The sequence below is a fragment of the Chelonia mydas genome, chromosome 21 (assembly GCF_015237465.2).
Source record: "Chelonia mydas isolate rCheMyd1 chromosome 21, rCheMyd1.pri.v2, whole genome shotgun sequence".
Lineage (NCBI taxonomy): Eukaryota > Metazoa > Chordata > Testudines > Cheloniidae > Chelonia > Chelonia mydas.
The window spans coordinates 10,851,546-10,865,939 of record NC_051261.2 but is presented as its reverse complement, the minus strand read 5'-3'; the positions used below and the strand labels follow the sequence as shown (position 1 = coordinate 10,865,939).

Here is a 14,394-nt window from a genome sequence, read left to right as displayed (position 1 = left end):
CTTTGTACTGAGGTTACATATTTGTTATAACTTTTACTTACAGCAGGTACCAAAATAGGAGATGCAACTGTACAGCAAATTGCCCTCTTCATATTATACACCTCAAACCAACAGTTGTATGAGACTTACTGGGTCCTGCTTCAAGATGGAACTCAACAACCTTTTAAAGTTGGAGCTTGATTGCTCAGGGAATTGGTAGTGATTATAAAGCTTTTCATCTCTAGATTGCCAAATCAAATCCAGCCTCGATCAGTAGTGACTGAAAGCTCTTACCGTCTGATGATTGCTTACTGTGTTTTCATCCAGGCCCTGGTGGACAGTGGCCTTATCACAAATCACTGCTCAGTCCTTATGGAGATGCCAAGAACTAATGTACCTGTCGACTGATCTCTGCTTATCCCCACAAGTGATCCCTCTGTAAAAGGCTGAGGCACATTGGTGGGATAATGTGGGGGAAGTTGCCCTGTCGTTATTTGTGTGATGTATATGTTCTGTATCTAGAGGGCGACATTTCCAGGATTGATAAATGAACATCTTTCACGAGTGTTTTAAGTACATGCAAAGAACTGAAATAAAAACTCATTAATTCAGTTGAGATACTGGACTAATCTACCAGTTTTTCACAGCTACAGTAGAATCAAGTCTAGTTTACGTCACACATGACAACTTGGTTGTCCTAGTCTTAGGATATGTCCACACTTGCAAGTGAAGGTGGGCATAGCTATGCTAGCTTTAGTCTAGCTACAATGGGTAACAGTAGCAGAGTACATGTGGTGTCCTGGGATTAGGTATGGGTTAGCAGCCGGAGTACAAGTCCTGTAGAGTCCCTGGGTATGTATTCTGGTTGGTTGTCTGTGCCACCACATGTACATTGTTGTTACCCGTGGTAGCTAGATTAAAGCTAGATAGGCACACCTGTGACCAATCACACTTTCACTTGCAGTGTAGACAGACCCTCGGGAATAAATTTTCAGCTGAGATTGGGCATTTTGTGCCTGCACATTTTGGTTGCAGAATTTGGTTATTACATATGTCTACTTGATTGGCACCTGCAGTTGGGTAGGCATGTAACTACTAAATTTGCACCTGCCGTAAAGTACAGGTGCAAAAAATCTGGATGTGGGGTTTTTGGTGGAAACAAGTTGTGCTGTGAAAAGGGAGGTGGGGCTATTAAAATATGTCCGTTAGTCTCTGCTATGCATCTGCCCACAAGTCAAAACAACCATATCTTTTGATACAGTACAGCACAACTGAGTTGCTACTCATTAAGAAGCCCAGACTAGAACAGTGTAGGTGTGTTAAGATTTAAATTAGTGTGTCAATGAGCTGTGTTGGAAACCCAGCTGAAATACTAGGTATGTTGGGATAAATGTGGTGTAGCTATTTAAGGAGAATCTCTTTTCCAGACAGTTAGGCAATATGGGAGGCAGTGACAGCTAGCATGGTGGTACAGAGATAAAAACAGACAGGAGCTACACCTTGGATGAGCAAAGCTAAAGGAAGAAGGAGCTAATTCCATGGGCAGGGGTTACATTCATCTCAACAATCTGGGATAGTTTGTCATTGCTATCCAGAGATTTGGATCATAATCTGTTTTGACATGACTCCGTCTAATCTAGTCCCAGGAGGCAGGTGTAGGGTGGTCAGCCGATCTTCTAGTGATTCCTTCTGACTGACTGGAGTTTAGCTTATCCATTGCTTCTAACTTGTTGTGATACCCATCACAAAAAATCCCTCATCTGTTTTCAGCCAAAAGGTAACTCTAATAATAGTTCAGTGGGCTAGTCAACAATTGCTGTTTCTTTTCCCAACAAGGAAAAAGATCACAGCCCTACTAATCTGGTCTTGTCTTGCAGCACTTGTGCACAAAGCTCAGAGTTTTGTTTCAGGCTGCCAAGAGATTTCTGCTGTCTTTTGACAGAAGCTGAAATGGACTGGGCCTTAATATTACTTAATTTGATTATCTCCTGCTTAGAATACAGGGCCCTTGAAGAGTTTCTCTGCTCTTGATCATGTGCTTTTCTTTCCTTGGTAAACTGGTATCTAAACACTACCTTGACACTTTTTAAAAGGTAACTTTCCAGCAGGAAACTATCAATTGCAGGAACCTCTTTGCCAATCTATGCTTGTGTGCCATTGTATTTGGTACCTTTTCTAAAGGAAGCAAAAATGATAGCCTGTTGTGTGTTGAAAGGGCTGACAAAGCTGGTGGGAAGCTCCTGGCAGAGTCTGTTGCCTGTTGACAGCATTTTTGGAATGCAGGTGGAGTATTTTTTGTCACATCCAGAATTTATTATTGGGTTGGCAGAACAAACTAAGATTGCTTCATACATATTACCTTGTGAAAGCTGGATGGATGTGTGATCTGTCACCATCAGGAATTGAACACCTACACTGCATGGTGGTTTTTGCAGGGGAGGGACACTACATTCACAATCAAAAGCTCTGTGAGACTCTGGGATGTGCCAAGTGAGAAGCAGTAGGAGAGAATGACCAATCTTTTTGCATCTCATATCCTTGAAGTTCCCACCTCTGTTTGAGAACTTCCCGTGGTAGCCAAGCAGGTATATGCTGACCTGCTTTGCTTGAAGTCATAAATCTGGCTTGTTACTTTTGTTTGAAATACACTGGGCTGATTGTCAGCTCAATAGTAACCTGCCTATCCCAAGTGAATGGTCTGATCAAATATTAGTGAAAGGTACAAACTAGTTTTAACCTCTCGGCTTCAGAACTCCTGCAAGCATGTTCATGCCAAATACTCCTGTTTTTGCAAGGCTGATCTTTCCTTTCCCAGACAAATGTCCTAGCTCCAGTTCTCACTGCCAGAAGGATTCCAGTTTTCCAAAAGCGGTCTTCAAAAGTCAGATCTATGAAACATTAAGCTGAACTCTTCTTTTCTGTTTCCTTTTCCATTCCACTGTTCAGGTTTGGACTAAACTGGTGTAAGATTCAGTTGAAGATTTGAAAGCTCCAGCAGGGGAGCACCTGCCATATCATTTTGTGGTCCTAAATAGGGTAATTGTGGAAATAAAACATATAACACAAAAACTTTTGTGACTGATTTTGATGCAAAGCACCCCAAATCTGTGGAAGAAGTTATTACAGCTCCATTGTCTGTTGGTTAAGAGGAGATCTTGCTGGTGCTTTTGGAATGGGGGTGGAGGTCTGGTGTGTGTGGATTCATTCACTTACTGAGGTTCCTTATGCCCTGCGCTTTTATCTACGGCTTAGTAAAATAGGCAACTGGTTTCCTCCAAAGCCAGGGCTGTTCTGAAGACCAACCAATGCCCATAGCTCTTAGACTACGCACTTTGCCATGAAAAGCTGCCTTACCTCTTCTGCCCTACGGAGAAAGGAGTGCAGAACTGGGTTTCCATTTTCAGAAATCATCAGGAAACATCTCTGTTCATCCAGTGTCCTTGGGTTCACCTCTCTGGTGAATGGTTTCTGTAGAAAGTGTGTCAAGTAAAGCAGAAGCTTTGACACCACGAGTTTCTGGACCCACATGTAAAATTTGCTTAGATCCAGTGCTGTCACCCTCTTCTTGCAAGCTGGAAATCTTTCTTTAAAAAAGGTTTTTTCCCTGGGGAGGAGTAACATGTAAGAGATTCACTCTGCACTTGGGTGTCTGTTTAAAGGGAGGTGGAGGGCACCATAGGAAAACTTAAGAAGTATTAAACCACCTCACCAGCACATGGTGTGCATGTACTTGATGGCGGTCGCTCTGCCTCACCATCTGGTTGTTTCTTTCCTATGGGGGATTGGACTCTGTTCTGCGTGTTTGAGTAGTTTTGTGGGGAAAAGGGGAAACTACATGGATACTTTAAAATTGCTAGATTCTTGTGCTCTCATGTTCTTAACAGAGAAGGCGTTATCCGAGGTGGCGGTGACTTAACATTGTAGAACAAACTGGGAGAGCTGTGTTCAAATGGATTGAACGTGAGGTTAGAGGGCAGGAGACCAGGGTTTTATTCCCAGGTCTGCCACAGACTTGCTATGTCATCTATTGAGTCCCTTAATGAACTTGTGGCTCAGTTTTTCTCCACTCATAAAATGGAGTGAATTCATTGCTATGTTTAATTAAGTACTTTGAGATCAACAGAGGAAGGGATGGGTGAGATAGTTAGGGTTTGGGTAAAATTTTCAAAAGCACCTAAGTCCCCGTTTTAAAATTCATGCAGGCACTTAAAAACCTAAGCTTAGTTGAAAGTCAATGTCAGATTGTCACTAAGGCTTTCTCTACACTAGGAAATTTTGTGGATAATTCCAACCAGTTCAGTCATAGCAGTGAAAGTATCTCTTTAGCCAAAGCTCTGCTAGATTCCAGATTATAACAGATTGTGATTAAACCTGCTGGTGTAAAAAGTTTCAGAAGCTGCCAGAGTCTTGTCTGTGCTAAGACTCCCTGAGTGCAGCTGAACAGGTGTAAATTGTCTTCTAAAATTCCCTAGTGTAGATAAGGCCCTGGTGACAACTTGACATGCCATCTGCCACTGAGGCAGGCGAGCACGTCGAAATTTCACACACACAGCATTTGGAACACTGTCTTGTGTGGCAGTGCAGGCCATGGAGTGTGGATGCATAATCTTTGGAGAACCAGAATCACGTGTAAGGAGACTCACTCTCTAAAAGTGTCAGTAGAATTTAATAAAATGTCAATATGATTTATTAAACACTAAATAGAGGTGCTCTGTACTACTTCTGCAGTATATTTCTCTCTACCCCCGCCCCAATGATTTGATCAGCTCCTGCCTAATCTTGATGCTCCAGTTTGGTAGTAACGGGGCCATCCCTATGAGTTCCAGATGGGTACCTTGGTTCTTGGACTCTCCAAGGCTGAAATTGCACTGGCAGCTTACTTGGCTCAAGCGTTATGGTGGGGAAGGAATAGCACCTTGTTTCTCTCTCGTATCTCCTATATCGGAGGTTCTCAAACTTCATTGCACCATGACCCCCTTCTGACAACAAAAATTACTACACGACCCCAGGAGGGGGGGACCAAAGGCTGAGCCCACTCAAGCTCTGCCACTCTGGGGGTGCCAAAGCCCTGAGAGTTGGGCTTTGGCCCTGGGCTGTGCTGCTTGGGCTTCGGCCCTGGACCCCAGCAAGTCTAAGCCAGCCCTGGTGACCCTATTAAAATGGGGTTGTGACCCACTTTGGGGTCCCGACCCACAGTTTGAGAACCGCTGTCCTAAATTCTTGAGTCCTCCCCTTTGGAGAGAGGATATGTTCCCCTTGTTCACAAACTTTGAGCCTGGATTAGATATTTATTCTCCAAACTGGGTTAGTTGACAGCCATTATAGTTGAACTGATGTAGATCCAGCGTGGAGAAGCCACAAGCTCAGCATTGCTATTAGCCACCCTCCTGGGACAATCACGCTGCTGCTTATTAATGTCTATAGGTTAAACAGTTTTAACCCCCTCCTGTGTGGACCCAGGAATTGGCTTACCTAGCTGTTGAAAGACTGATGTAGATGCAATTAACTGATTTAGTTAAATCAACTTGGAGGACCTCTGCATTGTAAGAAGATTCTTTCCCAGGGGTCGTAGCTGTTGCATCATATTTGCATAGCATGCATGGAACAAAAATAAAACTAAACATTCTGTTCTTCTGTTTGTATTCAGTTTACTTAAATGAGTCAAAAGAACTCAGGATAGTTTGGAGAAGCACTGACCAGGAACGGCCCAGGAAGTGATGAGGAAGAGAGAGGGACTTGTAGTGTTATCTGATGCTGCCATCAGTGTACACTGGGAGACTTTTGTGTTGCTTTGCAGCCGTGCATCAAAAAGTTTGTCTTTTTTTTTTTTTTAAACTCAAGTGTACCTTTTATTGATCTAAATTCAGCCACAAACAAAGGTGAAATAAAGATAGTTGTGTGAAAGTTTCTGTGTTTTGATGGTTTATAAAATATTAATTCCCTGAGATGAAAGAGGGATTTTGATTTAACTTTAAAAATGCCTGCTTTTACAATTATCATGCCGTTCTGAGTAATCACTGTACCCTTTCCTTCTTCACAACCCCTATTTTAGTTTCACAGGTGGAATGTATTTAGGGTCCCAGCTGGGCTCATTTGACTTCTTATATCTCGCAAAGGTGGCTGCCCTAGTTTAGGTGCATGGATCAAAATGCAGACTTTTGTGGGTGCTGAGCACTTCTCAGTGGGGCTAGGTTTCCAAAAGCGCTGATCTCCAATTTAGGTCCCTAAATATAGTGGTCAGATATTCAGTATGGGAGCTGCATTTTGTTTTAAATCTGGCCCTTAGATTTCATTATTCACTTCATTTACCTAAATATCTGGACAAAGGTATTTCATCGCAGTGTTACTAACTTTTACCTCTTGGGGGAGACAGGAAAAAGAATTGAAAACTAAATTTGCAAAGCAGAACGTGAGCTTGTCACATTTTGTTTTCAAGATGTGTCCCATTTTGCAAGCAAGAGTCAAAGTCTTTTCAGCTGAAATGTTTCAAAATTTTTTTGCAAATGTACAGGAAATATCGGATTTCTTTTTGCGTGTTTCTGGTGGGAAAATTGTCTATTTGTGAAAGTGTGATGGAAAACAAAATGAGTAGCAAAATGAACGCTCACTAACTGAAAATGTTCGCACCATGTTTCTCAAAATCATGGCTTTCACACAGCTGTTAACTTTTAGTTTAAACCAATTACTTCCAACATTTTTTGGTGCTGTGACTCTTTTGAATCACTGCTGCTATTTGTTTTATACTAGTTTCTAGAGTTCCCAGTAGAGATCAAGGCACTATTACACTATATTCTTGTGAAAACATATACAGTCCCTGCCCCAAAGAGCTTACCATATGAATAGATTAGCTAAAGGGTAGAAGTAAGGCAACAGATGGAGAATTGAGGCACAGAATGCTTGAGTGGTCTAGAGATCATGGCAAAGGAGTGTGGCAGAGCCAGGGATTTGACTCAGATCTAAGTCCTGGTGTATTATCCTTTCTCCCTACTCAAACACTGGTTGACTTAATGAAAAAATCAAAGCCTTTCTATGCGTCCACAGGTTGACTTTTAAATATCGTCTGCATCAAATTTAGTAGTTCCTTTCGCTGGAAACATTGACGTGAAATAATATAAAAGATGCAAAAGACCTATTAAGTCAGGTCATTCTCTGCAGATGTGGGATACATTCCTTATCGGGGGTTTATATCCGATGTTAAACCAGTACTTCGCTTGATCTTAGCCAAAAGGGCAAGATGCAACAGTGGGAACTAGTGAATAAACTGCTTGGGGAGCGGGGAGAGTTTTCTTCTTTGAATCATTAATAGCGGCAGGTGAGTTCATATATAAAAGTACCCTTCACAGGTAAGTATGAGCTATAGTGAAGGGCCGTGTGTACGCTCAGGGTTCTGTTATGGTAATCATAAGAGCAAAGATTGTTAATTCTTCTGGTCAAATTTGCAGTTGCAAGAGAAACCCATTTGGAAACCATTCTGGAACTGTTAATGACTGAGTCATTTCACAGATGTGAATACAGTTTATCAGGGTTAAAGTGCTGTAAAAGTAGGGTGGTTTTCTCACACTCTAAAGTGAACTGAAATCTAGTTTTGATTGAGACCCCAAATCATTAACAGAATTGTGTATATTTAAATTAGACACAGCTGAAAGCAAGATTTGACCTCTTTTCTTTACATTGGAAGATCCAAGGACAGAGTTCTTTCTCTTGCAACAGTTTATACATTTACTAATCTCTTTAGGGACTGTGTGCTTACCAGGGGATGTGCTATTAGGCTGTATCCATTTCTGACTGCTGTTATTTCCAGGTATTACAGGGAGCTGTGCTTTACTTACACTACTTTAGGTGTTAATATTGCTGTTTGGCGTGGACAACACTGAGATCTTGGCAGCCGAAAGCTTTTCAGTTCAGTTTTTGAATGCATCTTTATCAAATGAGCTGCAGCAGTCCGCTCCTACGTTATAGCACAAGTGGCCTTGTTTGCCAACACACAAAGAAGATGTTGGTTGCAGGGCTCATTTGAAAATCAGGCCCTTACAGACTAATCTGAAGTTGAGATACTGCTCTTGCCTAATGTTCCACTAACCATTCTCCCCTGATAGATGCTGGACTCAGCAATAGTTTTGAGTCACTGGAAGATACTTTGCTTTATGGGTGTCACGTGTTGCTCCTTGACACTGCATAACCCAGGGAATTACTCTTGCCTGGTTAATTGTGGTTAAACTCCTATCAGCACTAGATCATTAAAAACTAACTACAACACAGAAAGTAAGATACAATGGGGCTTTTGACTTCAGGTGTTTACAGCTTGACCCAGCCCATCCTACCAGACTTATGCCAATATAATCAGGGCTTTTTGGTATGAGTCATATAAAAACATCTCAGTGCTTCACAGCCAATTCCAGTACTTATGGGTCACAGAGCAAGCTGGTTATGGAGTTACAGCAAAATTCTTATTGTTGGAGACAATATTTCTTTCGCTGCTCTGGCCCATTGTCCTGCTTGAAACGAAGTAGTAAAGCAGTCTTACACCTTGCTTGAAAAGGCAGGCAATGGGGTTGGTGTTTAATTAGGTCACTGGCTGTCTTTTTACATCATCCACACAATGGGTAACAGCAGGGCTGTATAAAGAATGCCAGAAGATCTACCTTCTGTCTCTGGGTAACTGAGCATAATGCATTTTTTCTTATTTTTCCTTGGCTTTGTTTCATGTTCCTTTAAATTTAAAAAAAAAAGGGGGGGGGGTTTAATTGGTGCAGCTATTTCAGTAAATTGTGCACCTCTGATTTATAGAGCAGTCTCAACACTGAGTCTTTCTTTTGATGTATGATAAAATGCGTCAAAGTTGGCTTGATTAGAGCATGGGAAATTGAGAACTAGTGTCCCTGTTAGTTTCAGACCTCCTGCTGCTAGATCTGGCACCTTAAATAACTTCATTTCAGGGTTCATGAGGAAAACACAGGCTATTAAACGTTCCCCTTTTTTGGAGGCAGCTGGTTTCCATTGAAGAAAAATGTGTATTCTAGAAATGTCAAGTCTCATAGTCTTGAGGGAATTAAATTGTAAGAGGAAAAGCTTCCTCATAGCAGGTGGGAGGCAGAGGCAGTGGGGCGTGTTCATAGAGGGAGATAAAGGCCATATGTACATTGGGAATTTGCCCTGTTTTCAGACACTGGCCTAGCTTGTGCCACTGCAATACCCTAGTATAGACTAGGGAAATGATGAATTGCACTGGTGCAGCTTTACCCTGGTTTCAAGCAGAGGGAAGCCACGTGGGCACAAATGGGGCTTACGGTGGCTTATCCTGTGTACACTAGAGGTTTGGACTTGGCAGTTTCACCAGTAACTGAAATCCCCAGTATAGAGAAGGCCAAAAAGTGGCCTTCAGCAGAAGAGCATGCCGTCATGTTAACTGACTATTGTCAGGGCTAAATGACGGGGTGGAGGTGAGTGGCTGGAAGCATGTGTAATGCTGCCCTGTGGGTTCATCTGTGGGGGCTGAATGGGAGACCATTGGATCTTAAAAGCAGGACCATTCGCTTAAAGGCAGTAAGTAGCTGACTCAAACATCTATATCTGATCTAGCTGCTAGAGGGAGACAGAGGTGGAGTATTAGCATTGATTACACATGGATGTGGAGTAGGTGGGCAGTTGATGTGGGATGAAGAATGCAGGAGGTAAATAAATCCAAGCAGTGGGGTAGGGTGTAGAGGGTAGGTATGCTTTTTGCAAGCTGGTGCTGATCAGCTGGTTTAGTCTGTCTATTGAAACTGATTTTGTCTCCAACTTTCTTTCAGGGTTTCCACGGTCCTTATCCCTTTGGACAGTCTTAAAAACAAACAAACAAAAAAACGGGTACTGTCAAGAGGAGAATTTAACAAAGAACTGACTCATGGGGAACAGAGTGGGGTTCTTATGGCTTATAGAAGACACGGCATGGATCCCCTTCTCTGCCTCCGTAACCTGGATAAAGAAGAAAACAAACAAAAACCAATAACTTAAGACTAGTGGTTTCCAGAGGAAAACAAAACAAAAAACTAAAGTATGCATGTGTGAATGCTGAATTTTAGGAGTGCTGTTCAATGCTACGAGAAAGAAAATACACCAACACCATGGGTTTTTTTAGAGGTCATTATCACAATTAATTAGGTAGCTGAAAAAGTTTAAAAAAAAATTAAAATGAAAGCCATCTTTTTAAAAGAAAAAGAATTATTTTGCCTACAGAGCAGTTATAGTTTGAGCAAATGTTTAATTTTTTTGTTTCCTGTTCATAATTTTTTTAATAAGGGACAGAGTGCATTTTTATGGAACTGTCGTGTTTGCTTGCTACAGAACGGGAGCTCGCTTAGCATCTGGGGTTCATGCAGTGACTTCTCTTTGTATCTATGTTGGATGTTTTTAATGTGCGATTGGGCCAGCACCCAGCTCTGTCAATTTCAGTGGTATCAGCTGTTTTTAGTTATCAACCTTTTAATCTTCTGTTTTGTCTGTGACCTTAGTGTTATCAGAAACCTCAGTCAAGACCCAACTGTTGAATTAGGATGGGAAGACTCCAGCATTGAGTTAACCTGGGAGGTTCATTTTTCTCTTGGAACTTGAAATATACATACACGTATTTCAGTAAGAAACAGACTTACAAGAGTTCCAAAGCTGGTCCTAAATGATTGGTATTTTAAAATGCTGTTTTGTTTGTCAAATATTGATGTCCAGTAGCTGTGCCTAGGACAGCCAGGCAAGTGTATCTGTCTTGTGCCAAGAGGAAATTAACTTTCTGTAGCTGTAGTTCACCAAACAGTAATTATAAAGTTATACAAAAGCCATGTCCCTTTAGGTTTAAACCTCACATCCCTACCCTTTTTATATAAGTATAATTCCTCTCTCCTGTGATTAAAGTACTAGCTTAGGAGGCAGAGGCCAATTGTTTTTGAATGTAGAGCAAGAAGTTGAATCATTAGCTGGATTCCACAGTAACGCCTTGTATTCTTTCGCCTTTTTACTGGCCTGTAGCTTCTTTGAGGCTCTAGCTTTCTAGGTGGGTCTCATCAAGCCTCCTGTTCAGAAGAGGAAGAGTTTTTCTGGACATGAGGGTCACTTAGCTCTGAGCATCCTCGGAGGAATGATAGCCATGTGCAAATGAGACCATGCAGAGCAATTGTGGAGGGTGGCGGGGTTCTGTTTCAGACTTTGAGGCATTGGGGTCACTGTGAGCCAAGCAGCCCAGGTACTTAGGAAGAGAATGGGTTTTTTTTGCAGGGGAGGAACTGATTCAGAAACTTGAACCAGGCCGTAACAGCCATCTGCCAAAGATACAATAATATGCAACGTCCCCCATCATCCTTCTCCAAAAACCCCCATCCCAGACTACCCATTCATGTTGGGAGCTGAGTGCGGGGTATGCCTGCTGGCGAGAGCGATGCAAGGCTTTAGGCTTGCCTAGTTTGCACCCAAGCCCCAGTGTTTGCTTGGTTGACTTAAGCAGGGTTTCATTTTCAGTGCAGTTTCCATGGGCCTTATTCTCCCAGGCATATGGGTAGCTCCTGTTGAGGCTGGTGGGAATTGTTGGTATCCTGCCAGGGAAGAATTAGGCCCCTGGTGAGGCATTTGGATACTTGTAGTCTCAAGATCCCAGTGAACAGCTACCCTGATATTGCTCCATTAGTGGGTGTTTGATATTTAGTTGTCTATTAGACACTGGGTTTCGAAGGACATGTTCCCTTTTAAGATTGAAAATTTCCCTTTCATCTTTCTCTAAACACACAGGTGGGGCTGGGGACAGGGTTGTAATGGATCGCCCCTTGGATGAAGAAGGTCGGGGAGTTTGGAGGAAGGTCCTGCCTGGCTTACACAGCTCTGGTTGGAGTGTTAACCTGAAGACTTGTGGCGGGATGGCTGTTTGCTAGACTTGGAGAAGGGGGTGTAGATCCACGTTTGTGCTTTGAATGCAGTTTAGGAGGTGGAGGCTGTATTTGGTTAGTTGTAGTCGTAAGACCCTGTATATGTCTTGTAAAATCTCTCTTGCTGTGGGCAAGGTATGTTATTCACCAGCCACAATTAAGCAAGTGTGTAAACAGTCATGGTGAAGTGTGGTCGAGGTTTGAACTGTCGTGACATGCATGCAAGGCATGAGCACGTGCGCATCCAGTACCCAGCATGTAGTGCCTCCCCCGCTTTCCCCCCTGTGTGTCCCTTCTGGAAGTGTTGATGTTAGTCGAAGTGACATGGCTGCTCATTGGTCTCTTCACATCCGCTTCATCCATCTGTTTGTTGTGTAGAGGAGGAGGAGGAAGGAGTTCTGGGTTTCTGACTGCTGCCGCCAGTGGGCCCAGAACTCGGCAAATCTTGTACCGGCAGGGGCCGCTGTGCGACCCTCAAAGCCAGCTCTCCTGACTCCCATTTTCTCTTCTGCTGTTCCCAGGCATGTAGGCTTCACCCAAGCAAACTGGCCACGTTTACACCCGCCTGTCAATAATGCAGATTGTATTTTGTTCCTTTTCCTAGAGAAAGCTAGTGTGCACCCCCCGTTGTTTCTGTGCCTTCTCCATCCATTCTGCACAGCTCTCAATGTTGTCTCCTTTCCTGAGCGTGTTTCAGTCTACCGTGCCCTTGTGATTGGGTTGTTCATGGAGTGAAGAAAGGCAGGGCCTGATTTGAGCTGCAGTTGCAATTGGTCAGCCTGTTAACACTGTTTCCTAGGAAATTGGTCTGGAGCATAATAATTCCCATATTACAGCTGTTTCTTAGGAAATTGGTCTGGAGCATAAACACAACCCTTATCAGCAGGGAGGATCTCTCTATAAATAACTGCAAAAGGCTCATAACTGTTTCAGGGTGTTGGTTAGTGTGATAATGCTCGTGTGATAATGATGGGAAGATGTTTAAATTGGTAATTAATCTGTCTCTTTCTTCTCTCCAGTGAAAACTGAGTCCTCTGGTATTCAGCGATGCACCCAGTCCCCAAATTTAAGCTACTATTAAGTTTGCAACATTTTCAAGAGAGGATTTCAGGGAAGCTAAGCAAAGGTCTCTGCTAGTCATAGTTGGGGTTGAAATTGCACTGCTTTCCTAGGGACAACATTTTCAAGGTTTTTTTTTGGGGGGGGGCTAAAGTTAGGCACCTAAACCAAAAATAGTCAGATTTTTTTCAGAAGTGCTGAACACCCAAGTTTCTCATTGATCTCAGCAGAGAGAACCTCTGAAAACCAGACTGAATTACATGCCTAATTTTAGGCACTCAAGTTTTAAAATGTGATCTAGGACTCAGAGCCTCAGCAAATGGTTACCTACTTGAGACTGCTGGGCAAGGGAAGAGGCCCAACAAAGCTTGTCCTATGCCATGTTACCCAAGCCAGGCTGGTGTCCCTGACTTTGGGAACAAAGGGGCTGGTACCCATGGGTCTGAGACAGGCTGTAGTTATGGAGGGGCTGCAGTTGGCTATGGGCCCCGCCTTTCCCTGGCTGCTGCTGTTGTGGGGAGGACGGTCTTGGAGTCCTGAGAGGGCAAGGCAAATGGAGATCTCTTCAAAAAAGGCAGTTTGAACTTCCAATACATATTTGTTTTTTAAATGGAACCTCGAGCGTGGTGTGAGCTGTTGAGTTTGGAAATGCCTGCTAACCCCTGTGTCTCACAATGTGTCTCAAGTCTGGGTTGCAAATGTATCCTGTCCCATGGCTGGGAAAGCCTGGATAAGCTCTGCGCCCCTCTGGCTGGAAATGTGCTTTGTACTTGGGAAGGGGTGTCTAGCCTGCTTTGGCATGGCAGAAAGTATCTGCTGCCCTATGTCTTGAGGGGTGTGTGTGTGTGTTTGTGGGATGGGGGGAAAGATGCATCCTGAAACCTCCAGGGTTTGGGAGATGCCTGAGACCCCATAACTGGGGATGCAAGTGCAATCCCAGACCCCGTGGGTGTGAGCATAATTGGAGTCTGCAGAGCTAGGAAATACACACTGTCCCCTGTTTCTGTTGGGTTTTTTTTTTCTTGTGTGAGTGAGTGGTTGGTTCTGCAGCCTGTCTTTATTCCCTCTGGGGGGAGTGCATGTGTAGAACAGGATGGTGTGTTGCCTCGTTGAGTCTGGGAGAAGTCTGATGATAGCACATTGGGGGTAATAAAAAAAAAAAGGAAGCTTTTTCCTTTAATGTATAAATGAATATTTGTATGATTAAATTAACACAGAAAAATTACCTTCAGCTGTCTATAGAGTTTTTTATTCAAGGCGCGAACGATTTCTAGTCTTCTGTGACCTCTGCAATGTTTGTTAAATGCACCTCTTTTGCTTCCATCCCCAGATCATTGGGGGTCCCGGGCAGACATCACAAGTGTGCTGTAAAACTCAGCGGTACCTCTCCTTTTCCCATGAATAAATTTAAGGAGAAAATTTTAAAGGAAATAAATAAATTCAGGCTGCACTGGATGCATGAAATAAA

The 14,394-nt window shown here is 43.0% G+C and overlaps 1 protein-coding gene across 7 annotated transcripts in view; it reads left to right on the top strand.

The window, feature by feature from the left end:
* Positions 1 to 14,151, top strand: part of ILRUN (inflammation and lipid regulator with UBA-like and NBR1-like domains) — a 51,321-nt gene extending 37,170 nt beyond the window's left edge. For 3 of the 7 annotated variants that reach the window (XR_006286788.1, XR_006286790.1, XM_007063500.4), the window contains one exon: positions 5,627 to 9,817. Coding sequence is in view for 4 of the 7 variants with exons in the window: in XM_007063500.4 (XP_007063562.1) it covers positions 5,627 to 5,635 (9 nt within the window). In the remaining 3 variants the exon portion in view is untranslated. Of the gene's footprint in view, positions 1 to 43; positions 596 to 5,626 lie in introns of those variants that run through there. The other 4 variants (XM_027826006.3, XM_043533312.1, XR_006286789.1 and 1 more) reach the window with 3 other exon arrangements.
* The last annotated feature ends 243 nt before the right edge of the window (positions 14,152 to 14,394 follow it).